The following is a 25304-nucleotide window of genomic DNA, read 5'->3' on the forward strand; positions in this document are numbered from 1 at the left end:
TTTTTTTTTTTTTTTTTAATTTTTTTTAAGTAAATCTTTTTTTAAAGAAATTTTTAATGGCACGTGGGTGACTCAGTCAGTTAAGTGTCCAACTCTTGATTTCTGCTCAGGTCATGGTCTTACCATTCATGAGTTTAAGCCCCACATCCGGCTCTGCACTGGAGTGTGGAACCTGCTTGCAATTCTCCTTCCTTCTCTCTCCACCCTTCCTTCACTTGTACTCTCTTTTTAAAAAATAAATAAACTTCTTTTAAAAAGTGGTTTTTATGGGCAGCATATAGTTAGGTTTTGCTTTTTAATCAAATCTCACCTCTTCCTTTTCATTGGAATACTTAGACCACTTAAATTTAATGTAATTGTTGATGTGTTTGGGTTTAATTCTGCCAGCTTGTATTTGTTATTTATTATCTCTTCTTTGTCCTATATTCCATTTTTTTCTGCTTTCCTTTGGATTGTCTTTTTATGATTCCATTTTATTCCCTTTGTTTTCTTATTAGCTATAACTTTCTATTGTATTTTTTAGTGGTCGCTATAGAGATTATCATGTATATCTTTAATTTATTACAATATACCTTCAATGGAAATTAGGTCATTTTGTATATAAGAATCTTAAAATAATATGTTTCCATTCCTCTACTACCCACATTAGTGCTATCGTTATCAAACATTTTACTTCTACATGTATTAAAAATCCATAATATATTATTATTTTTGCTTTAATTTTATTTAAATAATTTAAATAAAAGGGGAAAAAAATCCTATTTGTTTGGTATACCTATTTGAAGGTATATTACAATATACCTTCAATGGAAATTAGATCATTTTGTATATAAGAATCTTAAAATAATATGTTTCCATTCCTCTACTACCCACATTAGTGCTATCGTTATCAAACATTTTACTTCTACATGTATTAAAAATCCATAATATATTATTATTTTTGCTTTAATTTTATTTAAACAATTTAAATAAAAGGGGAAAAAATCCTATTTGTTCACAAAGTTATGATTTCCAGTGTTCTTCATTCCTTTGTGTAGATCCAAATTTCCATCTAGCATCATTTTCCTTACCCTTAAAAGACTTCTTTTAACCTGTCTTATAGTGCATGTGTGCTCATGATGACAGCTTACAGCTTTTGTATATCAAGAGTCATTATTTTGTCATTTTAAAAAGATGCTTTTTGAGGGCGCCTGGGTGGCTCAGTCAGTTAAGCATCTGACTTCAGCTCAGGTCATTATCTCATGATTCATGAGTTCAAGCCCCATACCAGGCTCTGTGCTGACAGCTCAGAGCCTGGAGCCTGCTTCAGAGTCTGTGTCTCCCTCTCTCTCTGCCCTTCCCCCACTCACACTCTGCCTCTCTCTCTCTCAAAAATAAATAAAAATTTTCTAAAAATTTAAAAAGTAAATTAATTAATTAAAAGATGCATTTTTTTTTTGTTTTTTTTTTTTGTTTTTTTTTTTGTTGTTGTTTTTTGGTTTTTTTTTCCAAAGAGGGACAAATATACTCCAGCTATGGGTAGGTTTCTTACCCCATGCATTCACTGTGGATAAATACTCTATTGAGACCCTGCGAGAATCTCTGGGTTCTCTCTGTGCAGTTCTCTCTTCTGCCACACTCTGCCTTGCAAACTCCCACTGCAAGTCCCCTCCTGGGACTCCCAGCTATGTCTCATCAAGTCAGGGAGACTGCTAGCACCACACAGAGACCCCTCCCTGTGCTGCGGCCTGGACATTTTCTCTGATCAGTCAACACAGGTAATCACTGAACTTGTTTGTTTCCCACATCTCATGATCACTGCTCTTCATTGTCTGACATCAAGTATCTTGAAAACACTTGTTTCATATATTTTTCCTTTTTTTTTTTTTAGTTGTTTCAGATAGAAGAATAAATTCAGTCATTCTTACCCCATCTTGGCCAAAAGCAGAAATCGTCCATATATGTTTTATTTAGCCTAAAGTGGGGTAAGCCCTGTTATTGAGCACTACTCTGTGGCTTGAAAGGTCCTAGAACGTATGGGAATGTACTGAAGCTCTGGGGGGAAAATATTCCAGTCAAGAGATCCAGTCTGAAAGTAACTACCTATCTGTCTTTAAAATGTGGGTGTTGGAGGGAGCGCCTGGGTGGCTCAGTGGATTGAGCGTCTGACTTCAGCTCAGGTCATGATCTCACAATTTGTGGGTTTAAGCTCCACGCTGGGCTCTGTGCTGACAGCTCAGAGCCTGGAGCTTGCTTCAGAGTCTGTGTCTCCCTTTCTGTCTCTGTCCCTCCCCCGCTTGTGCTCTCTCTCTTTCTCTCAAAAATAAAGAAACATTTAAAAAATTAAATAAATAAACTGTGGGAGTTGAATATAATTAACATCAATAACCTCTTTTTATGTGTAAGTTCTCTGATTCAACATTCCAGCAGTGTTTCCTCAAATTTAGAGTAGCATCATACATAGACGGAGACTCTTTGTTGAGGTCTAGGTTTAATCTCCTAGATCTTGCCTTCCTGCTTATCGTCGTATTTCCCAGGTAGCTGTGTTGCCGTCATAATCTCTAGTTCAGAAATAAGAGAAGTGTGGGTAAGTGTGTGATACAGGTTCTGGCTACCTGCCCCTGTTGCAACCCAGCTACCTTTTATGGGGGTAAATATTTATGATATATCTTGGAACAATTATAAAGTGATCATCTTTGGTCTCTAAAACTGAAAATGTTAAGGAGCGGTAGAGGCTTTGATATTATATACTCTTATTTATTAACAGTGTCAAATTGACAAATTGACATCTGTCTTTAGTGCACAGAGAGAAGCTCCTGGTCTCACAGCACTTTTCTGGAAAGAAAATTCCAAACCGTTATTTTTCCGGTGTGTATATATTTAAATTATTTTAAGATTTTATTTTTAAGTAACCTCCATGCCGAATGTGGGGTTCGAACTTACAACCCCAAGATCAAGAGTCACGTGCTTCACTGACTGAGCCAACCAGGTGCCCCTTAATATCTTTATCTGTGTCTTTGTAAACTGCTTCTTAACTGGCTGGGATCTGTATCTAGAAATCATCCAAGTGAGAGTCAGTGTTACTGCAAGGGCTATTTGTCTTCAGTATCCAGGGGATTAAAGGAGAAAGCTTTTCCTAGAATAAGTGGGCAGGAAATCACTTTGTGACCTCTTTCCTTCCCTCATCAACTCTCCATGGCTGCCTGCCATTCCTTTATTAAATCGGTGAAGTTGGGTAACAGTGATTGTCTTGAGCAGGATCTGTGTGTTTGGAGGTGCATGTGTGCAAAGGGAAAGCCAAGATCTTTCCATTTATACTTCATTTATGGTATGGGAATGGGAGCAGATGGATACTTGGATGATTTGCGTAAAGTCTCTTGTCTTTCTTATCTCCATTTGGTGGAGCCATCTCCTTCTCTCCTAGTATACCTTTCGTACATTATGAAATAATACTCAAACCCCCGGGGACACATTTAATGCTAAGGGGAAAAAATGCATCAAATGTGGTCGTGAATGACACCTGCCATTTCGGCAGGTCGAATGCACAGATAGGGTCATAGGCGTTGAAGGAAATTGCCTTCAAGCTATTATGAAAGCTGCTCCCCATTTCTAGAAACAAATGTCTCTGTGAATAGGAATAATTCGAGTCTTGTTTTTTCACCAAAATTACCTCTATTTCCAAAATATTCTAAGTTTTAAAAATTTTCCTTGCTTCACACTTTAAAGCTCATGGCTTCATAACTGGATGTAACAAGCATGTGCAAAGGTAGTCTTGTTTTCTCTTTGAGCATAAAGTCAACGACTATAAAAGATCCTTTTGACTGTAAATGACTTAAATACATAAACAGTGGGGTTTGTAGTGAGTTGTGACTTTTCAACTAAGCAGGATTTTCTTTTATAGTTTATTTAATTATCTTGAGAGAGAGAGTGCGCATGATTACAGGAGGGACAGAGAGAGAGAGGGAAAGAGAGAGAATCCCAAGCAGGCTCCAAACTATCAGCACAGAGCCCAAGGCAGAACTCAACTCACAAACCATGAGATCATGACCTGAGCTGAAGTCAGATGCTTTAACAACTGAGCCACCCAGGTGCCCCTCAACTAAGCAAGATGTTAAAAAAAGAAGCCAACATTGAGACATCTTCTGACAGCCAGTTCGGGACCACAAACTTAGACTGTTGGCGGTCAAACAACCTGGAAGCTTGGACCAATTCCCACTGTTCACAGCTTCTTTGGAGTACTACATAGCCTAGGACCCACCCTTGATATTACATTTGGCAAATCACTTCTTTTCCTTGCCAAGTTAACAATACCATGACTTAGCCAAATAGCACTTACAATACACTGGAGTTTGAAAGGTGTGGCATTCATGCATTTCAAATTTTAAAAGCCTGACTCTTGGCATAATTCCTGATAAGCCTCATACATTTTCTCCTCCATTCCTTCCTTCCTTCCTTCCTTTTTTCTTCTCTCTCCCCCACCTCCATCTTTTTCCCTCCCTCTTACCTTCCTCCCTTCCTTCCCTTCTTCTTTCTGTCTTCTCTCTCTCCCTCTCTGTTTTTCTTTCTTCCTTTTCACATGTTTTTACAGATAATGTAGTTTGCAAAAGAAAAATGATCCTCCAACTCACAAGCCTATGGCCTCCGTTTGACACCAAAATAAGACAGTAAGACAAATAATGAGTGAGACCTCTCAGGCTTTTGTTAGTTACCTGGGGTCAACAGTCAAGGAGTGACCTACTGCTCTGGCTACTGGGGCGCAGTCAGTTCGAGGATGTTTTGTTGAGACTCCTAACCAAGGTTCCTATAGTGACAGCCCATCAAGGATACTAGCACCTGCCCAGCTGGTACTGAAAGGGGGCTGGCAACATGCCAGGCCCTCTCAGAAGCTAGCTGATGATCACAAGCCCACTGTCAATACTGTCCGTTTCTTCCCTTTCTTTAATTGATAAACGCATTACAAAAGAGGGAGTTTTTACGTAGAAAACGTACTCTGTTTTCCTTTGCTGAAAGAGATCTTCAGGTAAAAGAATGGACACAATGGATTTTGAATAATGAATGGATGCTTGTTTTGAGGTAGTTTTATTTTTTTAATGAATTTTTAAAGATATTTTTTTTTTTATTAATGCTTATTTATCTTTGAGAGACAGAGCGGGGGAGGGGCAGAGTGAGAGGGAGGCACAGAATCCAAAGCAGGCTCCAGGCTCCGAGCTGTCAGCACAGAGTCTGATACAGGGCTTGAACTCTTGAACCGTGAGATCATGATCTGAGCCAAAGTCAGATGCTTAACCAACTGAGCCTATCCAGGTGCCCCTTGAGGTAGCTTTAAAATCTGTCAATAAGACAGCGCTGACCATCTCAAACGGGGAGCAGGAGGGTCCCTTCCCACTGAATCCGCGACAGGGTTGTATTCCGCCTAGGTTCCTCCATGAGCTGTTCTAACTGGGAAGCTGATCTGATGAGAGAGAATCTCTTTTTTAGCAGGTTTTAATTCTTGATCTCAATCTCCTCTCACCCCCACACCTTTCTTTTGATCTATCTTTTATATAAGGAGACGTCTTGGGTTTTTACATCAGTTAAAGGGTGCCATTTCACAAAATACCCAGATGGTTGCACTTTTGAAGAGTAGCATTTTCAGATCCCACATCTATTCAGCCTTGACAGCAGGCTTAGTGAAGAATGTCTAAAGCCTCCCACAAAGAAAGAACAAACAGCACAGAACTAGTGTTTCTCCCTTTGAAACTAGAGTTAGCCCTGGAAAGCAACCATTATGTGAATGAGAGGGATGAAGAAGATAACCAGAGGCTAGAGGATTCGGTAACAGAATGACTGAGTTCGTCTCCTCCAGATAAGTTTATGGCTTGGGTCTCACACAGTTGAACACCTTGCAAGTCCTAAAGACACTGACTGTGCTTAGGTTTTGTTTTGGTTTGTTTGTTTGTTTGTTTTGCTCATGACTGAACTTTATTTAAATGCAGTCCCATCATGTGCCATCTTTGTGTTGATTTCTATGTGCAGAAAAGTCACCGGGAGGGGATGGGCAGCAGAAAATCCTCCTATTACACGTATAAATGTGTTTCAGAGAAAGTGCACAAAGTAACAGCAGAGTGAATGTGACCAAGTGACTTTCCCCTTGCTGCCCCAAACAGACAGGGTTTTGTGTCCCATACTGGTTGATCCAGTCTTTGGTTTCATGGTTTCCTGCTCCTTAGGTCAGAATATTGGCCGGTCCTTTACAGAAGTTGTCATGATTACACATTGTGCCTTCAGGGCATGAAGTACTAAGAAGCTTTACGACTGGCATTGTAGGTTTGGAAATGGCAAGCCCCTGGGGTCAGCTTATGGGTTTATACCACCTCTCAGCAACCGATCTCTTCTTCTTCTTTTTTTTTTTTTTAATGTTTATTTATTTATTTTTGAAAGGGATAGACAGAGAGCAAGGAGGGGAGGGGCAGAGAGAGAAAAGAGAGAATCCCAAGCAGGTTCCACGCTGTCAGTGCAGAGCCCAACTCGGGCTCAGACCCACAAACTGCAAGATCCTGACCTGAGTGGAAAGAGCGTTGGACGCTCAAACCAGTGAGCCACTGTGTTTTTAAAAATACAGAAATTCACCCAACAACGCCTTTTGTGTTCCTATCAAAATTCTAAAACAGCCATAACAACTTCATTGTGCTCTTCACTCAGAAGGAACTTTGCACTTGAAAGACATGAAACGTTTTGCAGAGCAGAACATTCTTTGAAAGCTCTGGGTGGAAGAAAGCACTTGCTTAAGGAACTTAATTGAGAGAAACAGGGCAGCCGGGACAGGGCTGCCTGAGTTCAAAGGCACCGCTTTTAATCCCAAACCTTTTTAATTTTCCTTAACTTTTATTTCTTTCTGGGTGACTAAACTGCAAACTTCTACTCATCTACTGCCAAGTAATTTTTCTTAAGAAGGTGGATACTTTACAGGATTCAGAGCCAGGAGCCCTCTATCAGGAATGCTGGTGGTATGGTTTTGTGTAGGTAAAAACAGAGGCACAGGAGAGGTCACTCTGTTTTGTGTGTGGAACAGACTCTGTCTCTGGCAAGTTTGCTGCGATTGAGAAAAAAATAAGGCGCTTCTTTAAGTCTGGAAAATGCAATGCCTCTGGCAATCCATGATCTTGGAGAGTGAAGCCCAGTGTTCTCATAGTTGAGATTTGGTGTTAGTAGAACAGCCAGACTGCAAGTTGACTTGCAATGTCAACTGTTGCAAGGAGAGGCATCCAATTCACACACCTGCGTCTGCAAAGAAAGCTGAGCTTCAGGAGATGACATTTAACATTCAGGGGGATGAATAAGAAGAATGCAGAAAAGGCCGGCTGCAGCCAAGACGTAAGTGGCTATTGGAAGAATCACGTGAGCAAAACTGTTCTTCCTTTCGCTCCAGTACAAGACATCTGTACCATGGCTTTCAGACTTTCACACTATGTGATTCTTTTTTTGGCCCATTTGAGAGTTAAGGATCTTATAAAATGACCAGCTAAAATACCTTCAACAGAAGTAATTTCTTGAAGACAGCAAACAATGAGATGGGCCAGCTTTTTTTTGACTGCTCTACCTTCATAAAATGAGTGGCCAGAATCACCCCATATTTGATTATGCTGATCATCCTAACAACTAACACAGATCAATAGTGCAGCCACCTTTTTTTCTAAAGCTTTATTTTCTAGGGGAAAACAATGGATTTGTTGTGATGCAAAACAGTATGGTAGATCCTCAAAAAATTAAAAATAGAATTACTCTATGATACAGTAATTTCTCTTCTGGGTTTATACACAAAACAATGGAAAACTCAGTCTCAAAGAGATATTTGTAGGGGGTGCCTGGGTGGCTCAGTCGGTTAAGCATCCGACTTTGGCTCAGGTCATGATCTCGTAGTTTGTGGGTTCGAGCCCCGCGTCGGGCTCTGTGCTGACAGCTCAGAGCCTGGAGCCTGTTTCGGATTCTGTGTCTCCTCCTCTCTCTGCCCCTCCCCTGTTCATGCTCTGTCTCTCTCTGTCTCTCAATAATAAATTAACGTTAAAAATTAAAAAGAAAAAAAAAAAGAAAAAAGAAAAAGAAAAAAAGAGATATTTGTACACTCATGTCCAAAGAAGCATTATTCAAAATAGCCAAAAGGTGGAAGCAACCCAAGTGTCCAGCTACAAATGAATGGATAAACAAAATGTGGTATATACAGAAAACGGAGTATCATTCAGCCTTAAAAAGGAAGGAAATTCTGACATATGTTATAGCATGGAAGAAGCTTAAAGACATTTTGCTACATGAGGGGCGCCTGTGGCTCAGTCAGTTTAGCATCCAAATGGTGGTTTAGGCTCAGGTCATGATCTCACAGTTTGTGATTTCGAGCCCCACCTCAGGCTCTATGCTGACAGCTGCCTGGAATTCTCTCTCTCCCCCTCTCTCCCTCCCTTCCCCCCCCCATCAAAACTAAACTGTAAAAAAAGGCATCATGCTAGGTGAAATAATCCAGTCCTAAAAGGACAAATACAGTATGGTTCCACTTATATGAGAGAGCTAGAGAAGTCAAATTCCATAGAGACAGAACGTAGAATGGTGGTTGACATAGGCTGGGAGGAAGGGGCCGAGGGGAGCTGTTTACTGGGTACCGTTTCAACTGAGAAAGCTGAAAACATTCTGTAGACGCATGATGCTAATGGTTGTACAACAATGTGAATGTACTTAATGCCACTGAACCACACACTTAAAAATGGTTTAAGTAGTAAATTTTATGTTATGTATATTTTTTCACAATAAAAAATAAATAAAAATATTAGATCAAGAGGTCACCTTAATAAAAGAGTACTGGGGCACCTGAGTGGCTCAATTGGTTAAGCATCTGACTTCCGCTCAGGTCATGATCTCACAGTTTCTGAGTTCGAGCTCACATTAGGCTCTTTGCTGTCAGTGGCTGAACCCTCTTGGATCCTCTGTCTCCCTCTCTCTGCCCCTCCCCTGCTCTCTCTCTCTCAAAAATAAACAAACAATTAAAAAAAAAAAGTACAGAGTAGGCAACAGGCACATGACGCTGCCTTCAGTAGACTTATATTCTCTGCCATTGTTGCCTGCCTGCTCTACGAGCTAATGAAGTTTTTTGTAAGTGTTTTAAATTACTTCAGGCCCACACCTCCCCTTACCCCTTGTCTGAGAAAGAATTCACTGGTCCTCTGTTCTTCTCCACCCCTCCCACCTTCCATATGCCCTCCCCTTCATTGTCAGGGTCAACTAGAGATGTCAGAGCCATCTGGTTGAAAACCACCGATTACGTGAATATCCTTATAAAATGCTCAGACTGAATCTGCGAACAGGTTGTCTTGTATCCTCTTGGTACAAGGACTGTGGGAAGGGAAATTAAAGGTGCAGAGGAGAATGGTACCAGAGAACTCTAGAACTGTGAGCTGATTTTGCCCCAAAGGCTTTGTGTCAAATGGTAATAATGACCTTTCAATCAAGAGACAGGTGAATGAATCCTCACCAGGGGAAGGAGTTTTAATTTTAAGAGGAACCTAATGACATTTTGGTTTGCTTTCAGAAAGTCTTACTTCGTAAACGCTGTCCCTAGAAAAAAATGTGGTTATGCAGGATTCACAATAGGCCTGGACCAGGTTGGGTTGCTTTTGTTTCCTGGATTTTTAAGCAAATTATGCAGAATTGTTTCCTTACCCCTCAGCAACCTGAATATCAGAATTCGAGCCATCCCAGCTCTGTGGAGGAAGCTGGGACTCTGGACATTTTGCTGGCTTTCACAGCTACACACATTACTTCTAACATTTCTCTAGAGATGCTTTAATATTGTATTGAACAAAAATGAGAGAGCCATGATATGTATATAAGAGCTATCGCAACCGATATGCTTGTGTCAAGGGCCTATCCTCCCCACCCCCCCCCACCCCCGCCAGACTGAGAGGGTAGGACCCCCTGCTGCCATACCCATGAAGAAAAGTAGAAATACTCTCGCCTCGAGAAATAGCCTTGAACTCAATCTTCCTTTCTCCATTCCTCCAAGCTTCCGCAGGTTCACTCGATCCAACAGCGTGACGACAGCCGTACAGGCCGACCTGGACTTCCACGATAATCTGGAAAACTCTCTGGAGTCTATAGAGGACAATTCGTGCCCCGGCCCAATGGCCAGACAGTTCTCCCGGGACGCGAGCACCTCCACCGTCAGCATCCAGGGCTCAGGAAACCACTACCACGCCTGCGCAGCCGACGACGACTTCGATGCGGATTTTGACCCTTCGATTCTGCCTCCCCCGGATCCCTGGATTGACTCGATCACCGAAGACCCCCTGGAGGCCGTCCAAAGGTCGGTGTGCCACCGGGACGGCCACTGGTTTCTGAAGCTCCTCCAAGCAGAGCGGGACCGCATGGAAGGGTGGTGCCAGCAGATGGAGCGAGAAGAGCGGGAAAACAACCTGCCGGAAGACAGTAAGTAACGCCCGCTGCGCACTCCGCACTTCCGGCGCTCGCGCGCGGGCTGAGCGGCGTCTTTAGGCTTGGCGCTCCCTTCCCTGCCGGTTCCGGTGTCCGGCCCTGCAGCTCCGCACCCCGCCGCCCGGACTGGGTGGGACCGCTGGGCCATTCCGGCTGAGCGTCCAGATGCCCCGCGCTGCACGATAAAAAGAAACCGGCTGGGCGGGTGTAACACCTTCGCCAGCTCCAGCCCCATGCCCTCTAGCTCTAGATCTCTTCTCTGAAAAGTACCAAGCTCAACGTGGGGGGGGCAGCTCGAGTTCCTACAACCGCCCCTCTTTCCCAAGAGGATCCTGAAATGGGTGCTGATTCTTAAGGGATTGACAGTAATTCTGACGAGCGTCCAGGGTCACCGGTGCAGGTGCACTGGGCATTTATAATCTCACAGTTTTATTACTTTCCGTAACGTACGATATGAAAACAAGGCCGATAATGCATAGGCCAGTAGGGACCAGGCTTATTCAGATTCATAAGCCCGTTTAGCATGCACTTTCATTGGTTTTAGGAAGGCAAACCCTCAGCCACTAAGTTAACACAAATTTCAACGTAACGGGTTAAAGTAAATGATGAATAAGTAAATGATGGGGGCCGTGCACACTGTTATTCTCAAACTTGGCTTTTTAACACAATAATTCCTATTAACAAATGACAACAAGGGGCGCCTGACTGGCTGAGTCCATAGAGCATGGGACTGTTGATCTCAGTGTCTTGAGTCCAAGCCCCTCATTGGGCATAGAGCTTACGTTAAACACACACACACACACACACACACACACACACACACACACACATACAATTGACAAAATGACCAGGTTACCTCAATTCTAAGGCATGTTTTCCACATTTTTAACAATTCTCTGAAATTGGGATATAGTTTATAATCAGCATGTATTTCAGTGTCGTGTGTTTATTTTCCTCTGAAAAACAATTATCAAATGAATGGTGGATCCTCCAACTGATGATATTTTTGAATCAAAGAAATTTAGGCATTTAGGGGTAAGCGTTTAAGCCTATCTTCATTTTTGCGTGGGAACTACCTAGAAGAGTATTGTTATGATGTGACTTTTTAGACCTATTTTTTAAATCATTTAACTTTTTCTCATAAAAAAATATAAAACATGCACAGAAGTAGAGAGTTTAGTACAATGTACCTATCACCCAACACCACTGGCCAGCCTCATTTTCTTATCTTCCCCCATTAGTCATTTTTGCTGGATTATCTTAAAGAAAGTCCAAAGCATTGTGGCACATTACTATGTACCCACTGATAAGGATTTTTTTTACATAATCATCATACATTATCATCCCTAATAAAAATATCAATAATTTCTTTATAATTAGACCTTGAGCCTATGTCTAATTGTGGTAAATAGACTTACTAAATGAACCAAACTAATTGTGTCACGAGGCAGTGAGTTTTCCATCAAGGAAGTATTTTTTTTATGAAAACTGAGTCTGGAAAAGAATAATTAGCAGACTGTGGGATTTCCTCCCTGTGTCTTGCTCTCAGCTCTTCTCTGCACTCATTCCTCTTGCCTGAACCCTATCAACTGGCTGACTAGCTTATTTGTTGCCTTGATGAGCAGGTTAGAAAACCCGTAAGTAGGTTTCTGAAACGTTCCTCATGTTATAAGTGCAAACAACTTAGCAGTGGAAGAGTAACCTCCTTGACAGTTGCCCCTAACCGTTGATGTCACTCCAGGCTCACCTGAATGTTGATCCACAAGCAGAATTAGCTTTTTGCCCTGGTGACAGGAGAGGGAGACACCACCCAGCAGCAATGGATGGGGTGGGTTTCAGTAAGGAAGTCTTAGCAGTAACATCTTCCTCCCTTCTTTTCCCTTGGTGGCTATACCCAGAGTTGATTAGATTTTCCTAGGAAAAATGCTGGTGTCTAAGGAGCAACAGCCTCTGATGTATTTATTGCTCAACAGAACAAGCTAATTTTCAGATTTCGGTGCATTCACCTCATTAGTTCAGGACTCATTCTAGCTTCCTGGTTGACTTCCTATAGGACCCAGGAAAGTCACTCGTGTGTTTTCTTCCCATCTAAGACTGGATCTACTTCTCTCAACCCAGCTTTATAGTGATGCACAAGGACAGTCATGGTATAACGATTTAGGAAAATCTTCTGCAACACTAAAGGAGCCCTGACAACAAGTTACCACGTTTTGATACAAACACATGTATTTGAAAGGTGACAATCTTGTCAGAAAACCAGGTTCTCATTGTGTGTTCAGGATCAAAGAGAAGCATTTTGTATTTTGAAATGTGCACTCTTGGAAAAGTCCCAAAGTAATGAACATGAAGGAGCAACCCATTTATTCACTGTTACAGAATTTTACTTCACATGTTACTTAAAGCATTGATTTATAAATAGAATTTAGCAAATCCATTCCATAGGAAGGTATTTTGCTATAATGAGATTTCTTCTAAAGAATAAAAACTGCTGTCTTTGTCCCTGAAGATCCCACCATTAATAAACTATACTCCTTACGGACATTTTCTTCGCATTAGAGATAAATTTTATCAAATCTCCACTTTATTTTGCAAGGTTGCTGCCTGGGGGGAGGTGTGAGGGTCATGGTTGCAGAACAGACAAAGATAACTAGGGGTGGGAGTATTTCTTGGTACTTTGTTTTAAAAGTACTCAGCTGGATAAATTAGTCTTAGATGGCAAGTATGCGGTGAAACCTGCTTCACTGGGGAGTTGGTCTTCCTTCCTCCTTTCAAACATATGTTAATATCAGAAACCCCTTCTCCAATTAAAAATAGTTACACTCAGCAGCAATAAATAGAACAGAACAGTGGAGGTGATGGTCTGAGTTCTGTCTGCTCAGCGTCCACTGTCCCTTGGACCAAGGTCCCTAACAACCCCCGATCTCAAAAAAATCCTAGGATTTCTAGAATACAGTTTGAAAGCCAATGGTCTGTAGTGAAGAGTCCAAATTATTAGTTTTTTTAATATAACTTTATAACTTTAGATCAAACAACTAACACAAAGTTTAGATGAAAATGCCTTTATGCATGCTTTTGTAAATGTACAAAACTGATTCAAATCCATAACATCTATTCACATACGCCCATCTCGCCTACAAAATATGGCTCTCCCTTCAAGTCTCAGCTTGGGCCTCACCTTCTGAAAGTCTTTGCGGAATGCCTCCCCTCAGGCTGAGTTGGGTGTGTCTCCCTCGTGATTCCATAATAGCCTGTATATCTGTCTATCAGCTCTTTCCAACATTATTTTACAGCAGCCTATGTGTCTCTCTCCTCCACTGAAAAAATGAGCTGAGGACAGAAATTATTCTTATCTCATTCATCTTTATAGACACTGCCCTTCTGATGGTTCCTGGTACATAGGAGGGGATCAGTGAATATGTATTTGAGTCTGGGAAATATTTTGGAAATTCTGTGTTACAAAAGTATTTTACCTTGCAAAATGTTTTTTCTTCAGTAGTTACAGAATTTTCAATGAGTAACTAGAAGTCGTTGTTGCCAAAAGTAGGAAGGGGGCGGGGGGATCCTTGGTGAGATTAAGAGCCCTGCCGATCAGGACAAGGGTTTGGCAGAGGGAGAGGAACACCTGGCATAGAAATGATAGAACCCGGGGTGCCTGGGTGGCTCAGTCAGTTGAGCGTCCGACTTCAGCTCAGGTCACGATCTCGCAGTCCGCGAGTTCGAGCCCCGCGTCAGGCTCTGGGCTGATGGCTCGGAGCCTGGAGCCTGCTTCCGATTCTGTGTCTCCCTCTCTCTCCGCCCCTCCCCCATTCATGCTCCATCTCTCTCTGTCTCAAAAATAAATAAACGTTAAAAAAAATTAAAAAAAAAAAAAAAGAAATGGTAGAACCCTTCTGTGTCGGTCAGCAGGATGATCTGGAGGAATCCTGTATGTCCTGCCCAGTTCTTGGGATGTGATTCCATGCGACAAGCACTTGCAAGCTTTATCTTTCAGGCCCAGGAGCTTCAATTCACCAGCATTCCAGAATTCTGAATAGTGCAGAGGTAACTCCACATGCCCAGGTCAAAGAGTCGCCAATTCCAAAGGAGGCAAATCCAAATCAGTGAGGGTCTGACCAGACAGCCATAGCCACCCTCCATGGGAAAAAGGGAGAACAGAAGCACATGAAAGAATATTCATCTTGTCCTTACAATACCCCGGGCAATGGGCTGGACACTGACAGGTGTTTTATTTGCCCTCAAAACAGCTCTCTGGCAGTATCTTGTCCAAGGTCACAGAACACAGAAGTGTCTGATGGAACAGATACAACATGAATAACATTTGACAAGATAATGATACTCTTGTGTGTCACTCAGTGCTGTCCTCTAAAGCTCTCCATACATATCTGTCCCTCGCTCCTTGGCAACCACAATTCTGTTCTGATAACTGGGACCGGAGCTGCGGAGAGCCTTTGTTTTACTCATTCTCTAATTTAACCTTTTCTTTTTTTATAAGAGGCTCGGTGAGGAAGAGAGGCCAAGCCTGTCTGGTAGGCACAGCCAATTTCTGAGTAACCAGCTTTAAAAAAAAAATCTGTGTACACCCAGAAAAATAGCTTTGACAAATGAGTCAAGCCCAGATATATCTGTCTCTTGGCCAAGCCACCTTATGTGTTCTTTGGGTCCCGTACAAGGCGGTACATTCAGGGTACATGACGAAGGTGGCTCTTTGACAAATCCCTTCCAGGATACGTAGTCTTCAAAATCATCATGGAAGTGTAAGTAGAATAGAGTGAGAGAAAGGAAGACTCGGACCATACTTGCTTAATTTATTTTCTGAGGCACTGGAATGATCCCAATTCTTAAATACTCAAAAATGTTTGGTGAATATACTTAATGCCTCTGAACTGTACACTTAAAAATGTTTCAGGGGCGCCTGGGTGGCTCAGTCAGTTGAGCATCTGACTCTCGATTTAGGTCATGATCTCATGGTCATGGCTCCGGGCCCTGCATGGGGCTTGGCGCTGGGCGTGGAGCCTGCTTGGGATTCTCTTTCTCCCTCTCTCTCTCTGCTCCTCCCTTGCTTGTGTATGGAAGGAAGGAAGGAAGGAAGGAAGGAAGGAAGGAAGGAAGGAAGGGAGGGAGAAAGTGGGAGGGAGAGAATGGTTGAAATGGTAGGTCTGATGTATATTTTATCACACACAAAAAATCCCACCCTCCCTTCCAAAAAAAGCCTACAGCAGCTGAAGGTACTGGAATAAGCTACCTATCATCACATTCACAGTCATCAGGCTCATAAGAATATAAGGTATTTTGTTACATTTTGTTTAAATGTAAAATACACTGCGTTCCTGGGGGATAAAAAAGAAGTTGGAAGCCGAACCTTCTCGCTCAATGGGAACGTGAGGTATAGATGCAGGGTGGGGTAGTTGCAGTAATGTTTCTTGATTAGAGAGTTAAAAAAAGAAAGGAACCATCCGATTTTAAATACTTTTTCAGTTCTCAATTATTTTATGATGCCATTATCCTGAGTCTGACAGCTGCTTCCTAGGGACGTTGTTTTTGGCATTCCAGGACTGGAAAGCACTTTCCTGGTTTACCTGAAGCGGTTAAACGCGCACGACCAAGGGCGCATGAGAAAAGGCATTTGTGGTTGCCTGGTAGTGTCGTGTTATCTTTGAAAAGCATAACTATAAATTCTCTGGGTGTGTGGAGCTATTATGTTCCCTGATAAAATGAAAGCAGAGCGAGGACTTTCGTTCCTGTTTCCAATGTTCATCCCTAACAGCCCATTGTGGGGTTTGGGGCTTGGTAACAAAGTAATGAAAATCTGCAGTGAGTGAGGTTTCCTCCAAGCCCTGGCAGCTGACAGAATGCTTGTTCCCCCAGCTCTTGAAGTAAAATGATACAAGCTTTTCTCAGACAATGAAGCCCTTGTGTGGAACAGCTGTCTCGGGGAGATGGCTCAGTGCTATTTGACAGTGGCTTGTATGTTACATAGATACGTCTGGTATTATCTGACCGGGAATGAAATGGCCAGATGGAACCAAACGCTCCCGACTAGGAATGCAGTCTAGCAATGTGGGTTAAAAACAGAGGCTCGGGTTTCAGCGGCCCTACGGTGAAATACTGGTTGATTGTACTTGGAAATCTATCTTTGCCTCCTGAATTGTGGACAACTTATATGTGGAATTTTCAGGCTTTATCTGAAATAAACTGATAAACCTAGAGCGTGTGCAGGAGGCAGATTAATTCCACTTTAATTTTGCCTGGTAACAGCATCCAAGTTAGTGAAACTTGGCCTTGGGTCCCCAGAAGGCTTGTGAGCCTTGGCAGCAAATGCGGGGCTGGAAACGAAACCTGAAAAGGGGTTTGCCTGGTTTCAGGTTGAGTTACGGAAGCTGTGCACAGTCATCGTTGTGACCGTCTATCGGTGCCATCACCAGGGTTACTCTGCCCAGGTGCCTGTGTTGTGTCCCGGCAGCCTGTGGGTGGCAAACAGAGAAGCTCTCTCTCTGATTTCTGCAACTCATCTGCCTCAAGCCTTATGTATTTCTAAGCAGGACGAGGTGGGTGTATTCTAGCTCCTTTCTATTTTATTCTCATCTTACTTTTGAAGTGACCTTCAAAAATTCCCTCCCTGCCCCAGGACCCCCCCCCCCCCCACACACACCCATACACATATATGCATGTGCGAGCACATACGTGCACACACACACACACACACACACACCCTGCATAGTCTCTTTTTTAAGGTCTGGCCACCCTGAAATTAGTGACCGCAGAGGAAGTGGCAGTAATGAAAAGGAAATCGTGTATAATGTGCCTTATGTTTAACCTTCTGGAATGCTCAGTTCAGTTTGCTCTGCACAGCACTGGGCACAAAGAAGAAGGTTTGGGTGCCAGAAGGACATTACAGAGCATCCTTTTGTGGGTGTGTTGCACTGGGAGTGGTCTCAGGGCTGAGGAGGGTGCTGAGGCATGGAGAGGCGGAGTGTGTGACCTGCAATGATCTTCTGTTCTCTAGGCCAGTGGGATTCCATCATTCCAGACTGCCTCTGTGCTGCAGAGAAGCAGGGATTCCAGAGAGGGACTGAGGCAAGATCTCTGATGGTTTTCTCTAGCAACAACTATTCATGTGGGATATAATTGCAATGGACTTCAAACACAGCATTCAGTTCTTTTCTTCTGTATTACCAAGAGAACTGTTTTATAATTTCATTCTATTCCGTTTTCAAAGGCTCAGGAACTATATTTTTCTATGGGATGTGTATACTGCTATTATTTCATGGCTGTTGTAAATCGAGATATGGGTTGAAGTATAACCATCTTTTACGAGTAAGACTCTTGGATTATGAACTGGGAGGAAAAAATAAAGTTAGCTGAGCTTTTGAAAACTTGCTCTTTACAAACAAAGCAATAGTTTCTTCCATATTTTAACCCTTTGGAAGCTTTTAGCTTATGAGACTCTTTCTACTTGAGAATTCTCTCTCTATTCATTATTCCCTGAGTTTTGGCTCCTTTAAAAAAAAAAAAAAAAAAAAGGAAGCATTCTTGTAAAATGCCGAGCAAGCACTGTCAGCCAGGAATGAAACAGATCCATGTTTTCTATGGAGACCTTTTGTTGACAGCAGGTCTGGATCACAAATGTGTTTGAGAAGCAGCTGGGCAATTGGTTGGAGAAATTCTTTTCAGGGAGGACACATTTGTAAATAAGAATGTCTCTACATGAATAATCCCAACTTGAAATCCCACAGATTTGGTGTGACAAAGCCACATAAATTTCAAGTAAGTGGGTGGATCCACTTTTTACAAATTCCTTTTCCCTCTTCATCCCTAAAATCTACAACGTTGGGGGTGGGGGAGAAGCCAGGTGAGTGAAAAGAAGTCAGAAGTTGAGGATAAGGAGGTTTAATTCATCCACAGACACATTCATCTTATTCCAGATGGCTTGGCTCTTCCAGCCTAAATCGGCCCAAATAGTGTTGTAAACAGAAACCCAAAAGGAATAATAGCCCAGCTAAGACTATATTAGCTAATTAATTAGTCAGGACTGTAACTTAAAAAGTGATGCCAGACATGGTCAAAACCTTAAAGAATCAGAATGTGTAAGGTCTGGAATGTTGCAGCTAATTTGTTTTTCTAGTTAACAAAGACTTTGTAGACGAGTCTATTAGTTTCAAAACTTATTCCTTGAACAGGACACCAAGAATTACATGGGCACAGTCCGTGCCATTGGAAGGGCTTGAGGTCTGGGGATGCCTGGGTGGCTCAGTCAGTTGAACATGCTGTGCTGTCAGATCCTCTGTCCCCCTCTCTCTCTGCCCCTCCCCCACTTGTGCTCTCTCAAAAATAGATAAAACATTTAAAGAAAAAAAGAAAGGCTTGAGGTCTGGTTAGAGAGTCAGACATATAAATAGATCATGCTGGAAAGAATGTGGGAAGGGCAGAGACAGCTCTCTGCATGGGAATCTGAGGAGCAGTGGGGAGCAAGAGGGGAAAGGAGATAGGGCTTTCTGGAGGAGGTACACCTGAGCAGGGTGGGGGTTGGGGGGGAAGGGCTAGCGTAGGAGGCATCCTCAGCTTGGTGTTTAGCTTGAGCAAGGGCTTTGAGAAGAGAGACAGCTTTTGAATTTGGGCAACTGGTGACCCAGAGCACTGAAAGGGTGGGCAGAGGTAAGGCTGAACAGGTGGGCCATGCCTGCAAGCCCACTGAAGAAAGTTACCTGCTTACCCCATGGATGATAGGGAACCATGGAAAAGCCCCTCTAGTTCCCCTAGTGAAACCAGACCTCCAAGACTGGCATCCACACTGTGGATGGCCTGGTAGCCCTAATGATAATCAACTAGGGAATCCTGAGGGAAACATGGATTTGGGGAGACAAGAGGCATTGAGTGGATACTTAGATATGGGGGGCTGATATACACTGGAGTTATAAATTTGGGACACATAAACAAATTTCCAAAATAGCTGAAACCATGAGAATGATGAGCCCATTCAAGGGGGATCAGGGAAGTGGGCTCAGGACTGAATTTTGTGTTCAGCACCTACAAGGTAAAGAGGGAGAGCCCTAAGGAACAAGGAATGCAGCGTCAGAGCCAAAGACTGCATGTGGGAGCCTTTGGACCAAATGAAGAGATACCCAGAAGAATACGGAGTTAGGACTTCAACATTTGAATGTTGGGAGCACACAATGCAGTCCAGGACAAGGAAGAAGAGGAATTTTATATTAGCTGGAGGGGATCGTGAGATTGGGGAGGAGTTTCCCCCCTTAGGGTGGGAGAGACTGGAGGACACTCACAGGCATCCCTGGTTGTGCTATAGCACAGAGAGGCATAGGTCACAGAGACAGGGACAGACTTATGGAGCACGTTCTCAGAGCAGCCAGAAGGGAATCAGGCAAATCAGATGGGAGGAGTGAATGTAGGAAAGTCTTTTTGGTGGGAGCGGCTAACAGTCATGGAGAGGGGACGTTAGGAATGAATGTAAGTAATTTTCTCCTGGCACCTGGCATCTCTTTTGTTATCCAACTAACCAGAGAGGTCTGCTGCTTGCCCATCATGTAGAACCCTCACACTCTTTAGAGGTTTAGGGGACTAGACCAGTATTAGGAGAGGCAGAACGTGGAGAATATTCCTGCGTGATTCAGCTTTCTTCATCTCATAGGAGGCACAGTTATCGCTGAAGACGAGGAGGCAGGGTTGAGTTGCAAGTGAGCAAGAGTCAGAAAGGGAGAGTCGGAGAGGGAGGGAGCGGAGATCATCTCAGAGGACTAAGGAACAGCAATGAAATCAGCTGAGTTTGAAAATTGTGGGTTCATAGTGGCACCGAGCCACAGGACCAAACACTGGAACACAAGATGGGAATATAGCTCTCCAGGCTAGCAGGACTTACCTGGCCTGCTCTGCACCTGAAAATGGACCTTGTTTTGCAAGAGAAGCTGCTTCTCATGAGGAGGGCTCTGACCCTTCATTTTGCCATGAGTTTGCTTCCTGCACAAGGCTCCAGCTGGGTGGTGTGGGTGTCCAGCACTGGCTAGGGTTCTGTCTCCTCTCTGTGTCTCTGTCTCCCAGCAACCAGTTGGCCACTGTTCTAGCTCTTAGAGGTGGGAGAACTCTGCCAGACTCTGCCAGAAAATCTGGGCCCCTGAATAATTGTTATGACTTCCTTATACACAGAGACCAAAGAAATTATTGACCCCTGCCTAAATCTGCCTGAATGAAATCCACCAAATAAACAAATAAATAAATAAACAAATAAATAAATAAAGACATTCAAGAAAGGTTGGAGTATGAAGATTAGCAGGAGAAATAATTCCCTGTTTTGGCTCATGCCACCTTTTAGTTTCCCAGGTAAATGCCCAGGAACTAAAGAATGTCTACTACCTTCTAACCATTTTTGTCTGTTATTTCATTAAATAATCAGCAATCCCATGAAGATAGTATAATGATTATTTGACAGATAAAGAAAACAGAGTCTGAGAGTACAATAAAGTCTCCCAACATCAACCACTGGCAAGTGGCATTCCTGACTTCCACACCTAAGCTCTTTCCAGTATCTTATGCAGAGAGAAAAGTTAGACTGGAAAAGGAGTATATTAGGTGAATTACGGTGTAGGTGGCAGGGCTGGGGGAGCGTTTGACCCAGCATGTCCACTGGATGGGAGTAGCAAGCTTCACCATCCATTGAGGGTATAGAAATATGTCTATCCCTCTCTGTTTCTGATGCCTGATGTGGGCACCTGACGATTGTGGAGTTGGGCGTAGTAGGTAAGAATCAGAAACAGTCAGGGAAACCACTGCTTCTGCCTATTCCGTTCTAGAGACTCAGTTCTTCTTGGAATATTAAAAGATAGATATGTTAATTATGCTTAAGGACTTCTTTTTTCAAATGGAAGGTCTCTCATCTTACTGAGGCAACCTACTAGTGTAGAAACATAGAAAATCACTTTCCCCTTAATGCATGTCCAACTGTCCAGATAGTGGTGATGCTGGTGACCTTGATGCAGCTTAAATATGGGTACTGTCTCATGTGCGAATCCTGATAGACCCGGCTTGATTCTTCTCCAGCGTCTCCTGTTGCAGTTGTATCTGATTTTATTACCAGTTTTTGTCCGAATCCACTGAGGGACTGGGATGGTTCCACTTTTCTTTCTTGGCCGGGAATTGCTGGACCCTGAAAGTCTTGTGAGAAGACGTGGGGAGGAGCAGTCAACCGCACGCCCCACAATGGCAGAAAAAGGGAGAGACAGCCATGCTTATGGATATGAGATACTGATCCTGACTCAGGTAAAAGTCCGGCATAGCCCCAAGGGAAAGGGTCTTTGTTTTACACTGTGGTCAGCACGCTTGCAGCTTTCCATGGATCCACTTGCAAGATTGAAAGAAATTATTCTTAGGGAGCCTGGCTGGCTCAGTTGGCAGAGCACATGACTCTGGATCTCGGAGTTGTGAGTTCGAGCCCCGCGTTGGGTGTAGAGATTACTTTAAAAATTAAATTAAAAAAATAAATTGTCATCCTCTTCAGCCCTGTGCCTTGTATATCACCTCCTTATTCCCAAATAAAAATCATCCCCCATGGGGCTCAGTGGGAGGAAGGAGGTGTGCTCTTCCCTAACGTCTGGGCTTTTGTTTGCATATAGCTAGATTTAAAATTAGAGTTCTCATAAGAGACCCATCTCACACCCAAAATAGTCTTTCTCTGCTTCTTATTCTGATGTATCATCTTTAAAAGGAAAACCCAGACTTCAACCTTACGCCCACTAGCATCCCTTTCAAGTGATCCCAGTTCCCCCATTCTTTCCACAGCTGAAATGTCTTTGTGCAACAATTCGTGTACATGTGCTTTGCTCTCCCATCTCAGTGTGGGCAGGGATCGAGTTTGCTGAACTGCCTCAGATTCTTCTATAAGCTAACTACAGCTGCCCCCCCCCGCCCCGTCCAGTGGTCCTAGCTAGAAAGTGTTGATAAAGGAAAGAAATCACCCTCACATGGCTTCATTTAAGTAGATTCAGACCCAGTTTTCAACACAGCACAAGTGGATGGGGAGGGAGAAGACAGAGTCCCAGGCACTATAGGGCCGCCGGGGAAGGCTCTTCATAATTTGAGCCCAAATTTTCTCAAATGAAATGATGATATCTGCCCTGTCTCACAGGGTCGTGAAAGGATCCGGTTTGATGCACGTGTGAAAGTGCTTTGAAATACAAGGTAATAGGGACGCCTGGGTGGTTCAGTCGGTTAAGTTTCTGACTCTTGATAGCGGCTCAGGTTGTGATCTTGCTGTCGTGGGTTCGAGCCCCACATTGGGCTCTGCGCTGAGCATGAAGCATGCTTAGGATTTTCTCTCTCCCCCTCTCTGTCTGTCCCTTCCCTGCTAGTGCTTTCTCTCTTTCTCAAAATAAATAAATAAACTTTAAAAAGAGATAAATACAAGATAATAATATAAATAAACAGATCTGTGCAAAAACCAAACAGTGATAACTTACCAAAAGATCTTCCTGGCTCTATGTGATGAACTAACCCAGGCCTGTGCTCTCTGTTATGATTCCCCATAACCATCTACTGCAGGATGAGAAGTTTCTAGATTATGAGTGGGGGAGTTAGTATGGAGGTGCCCACTTCTGAAATGGAAGGAATTTAGTTCACCAGTGTTTTGGGTTGTTATTTTGTACTTCCACTGAGGAACAGACTAACAGCTGGGGAGGAAAGGAAAGGGAGAAAGAATCTTAAAAACTAATTACCAGGGATTTTATAAGACACCTAGGGAGACCAGACTTACCCACATAAAAAGAGTAGCACCGCAAAACAGGGCCCATAATGTGATTAAATATTACACAGGGGCACCTGGGTAGCTTAGTCGGTTAAACATCCAACTTCGGCTCAGGTCATGATCTCATGGTTTGTGAGTTTGAGCCCTGCATCAGGCTCTGCGTGGAAAACTCAGAGCCTGCAGCCTGCTTCGGGTTCTGTCTCCCTCTCTCTCTCTCCCCTCCCTGCTTGCTCTCTCTCTCTCTCTCTCAAAAATAAATAAACATTAAATATATATATATATGTATGTATATATATATATATATATATATATATATACAGAATACAAATAGATGGTATAAATCTTCATTAAGTGGCATGCCTGCAGGAATACAGTAGAGACGCATTATTCTGGAAGATGCATTCAATGAAGGGTGATGGGTAATAAAAACTATTGACTACATCTGTGTTGAACAATCTGGAAAAGGTGTATGGGCCAGAGTGTGAAGGGAGACAACTAAATGCAATCCCAGGAGCACATCTGCTTCATTAGCTTTTTTCTTCCTCAAAGACTACAGAACAAATATGAAATTTACCTTTAGAAAAAGAGAGTTATCTCCACACTAAGTGAATGTCTAATGGAAAAACAGAACAAACTCCATTAGAGCTTTTTTCTTCAAAATTAAAGGGGGTTTTGGGATGCCTGGGTGACTTAGTCAGCTGAGCGTCTCAATGTGGATTTCAGCTCAGGTCATGATCATGCAGTTTGTGAGTTCGAGCCGCACTTTGGGCTCCATGGTGGCAGTGTGGAGCCTGCTTGGGATTCTCTCTCTCTCTCTCTCTCTCTCTCTCTCTCTCTCTGCCCCTCCCCAGTCACTCTCTCTCTCAAAGTAATTAAACTTAAAAAAAAAAGAAATTAAAGTGAGTTTTTAGTTCTCTAGAAACAAAAGCGTGGAGGCGAAGGAAGTAGGAATTTCATCTGCTTGACCCAAGCCCTCCTGTTGAATGGCTTCTCCCAAAGCCCACATCAGCACCTCCTTTTCCTGGGCCCAGGAAAGATTATCACTCAGACACTGGAAATGCAAACAATCCCGGAGCCAGTAGGGAACTTCCACTCAAGGAACATGATGGCAAAAAGCTGGAAAACAGAAGGGCCACAACTTCATCCCAGTTACTTTTGCTCCAAATCTACAGCTCTCGCCAGACCATGCTGAGGATGTCCCTTGTTCTGCTTTCAAGAAGACATCCATCTGAGTTGGCTCCTACGTGGGTGGGTGTTGCCTGAAAGATTGTTTGGAGCAGTGCTTTCTTCTCATCTGAGAATCACTGTCTTACTCAGCTGCTCTCACTATAGTAATCTATTATACACTCAGGTTTTCAGGTGTAATGGAGAAACATTAGCTCAAAGTTTTGAGGCATATCAGAATAGCTGGGGGTTCTATGACAGTTCCCAGGGGCTCTGCCATACAAGCCAACAAATTGGAGACCCCTCAGGACAAGTTCTAAGCTTCCAGGATTCATTCTAAGGATTTGCTGGTGTCACAGCCGTACCCATCAGCAACATAATTCAGAGATGCTTCCAGGGACCTTAGAGTTTGCCTAAGCCACATGTTCACTTAGGAAATGCCTCCTCAGAACTGTCTCAGATCTGGAACAGGTGATCCAAAGCACATACCTGTCCCAGGCAACCAAGGATGTCTGATTACCTTTGAATAATCCAGACTTTGTTTTTTTCCTCTTCTCTTCCGGGCAGAGCAAGTGTGGGACCCACAGGTGGCATAACCAGAGAGGAATGGTAGTATCCTGGCCCTAGGTGATAACAAACACTTATTGGTTGTTTGCTACATATCAGACACTGTCCCAAGCATTTCCTGCGTATTATTGCTTTTAACCTTCACAACAACCCTACAAATAGATACCGTTAACCTTACGTTACATAGGAGAGAACAGAGATTGAATGACCTGTCCAGGGCAGGGGTTGGTAAGTATTGGGGCCAAAACCCTCAGCCAGCTCAGGGCCGGACCCTTAGCAACTATGATGCTCTGTGTCTCCACATGCTTCTTCCTTTCTGCTTCAGGGGTGTGGAGAAAAGGAGAAGGGCCTCACATAAGCAAGACTGGAAAAGAGTAAACACTTAGGCCTGAGG

The 25304-nt window shown here is 43.1% G+C and overlaps 1 protein-coding gene across 1 annotated transcript in view; it reads left to right on the plus strand.

Annotated features, from left to right (window-relative positions):
* DLGAP1 (DLG associated protein 1) overlaps window positions 1-25304 on the plus strand; it is an 884156-nt gene that overhangs the window by 848159 nt on the left and 10693 nt on the right. Inside the window, exon 10 of the mRNA XM_042911414.1 lies at window positions 10007-10428. Coding sequence (XP_042767348.1) covers window positions 10007-10428 — 422 coding nt within the window. The remainder of the gene's footprint in view (window positions 1-10006; window positions 10429-25304) is intronic.

The sequence above is a fragment of the Panthera leo genome, chromosome D3 (genome assembly GCF_018350215.1).
Source record: "Panthera leo isolate Ple1 chromosome D3, P.leo_Ple1_pat1.1, whole genome shotgun sequence".
Classification (NCBI taxonomy): Eukaryota; Metazoa; Chordata; class Mammalia; order Carnivora; family Felidae; genus Panthera; species Panthera leo.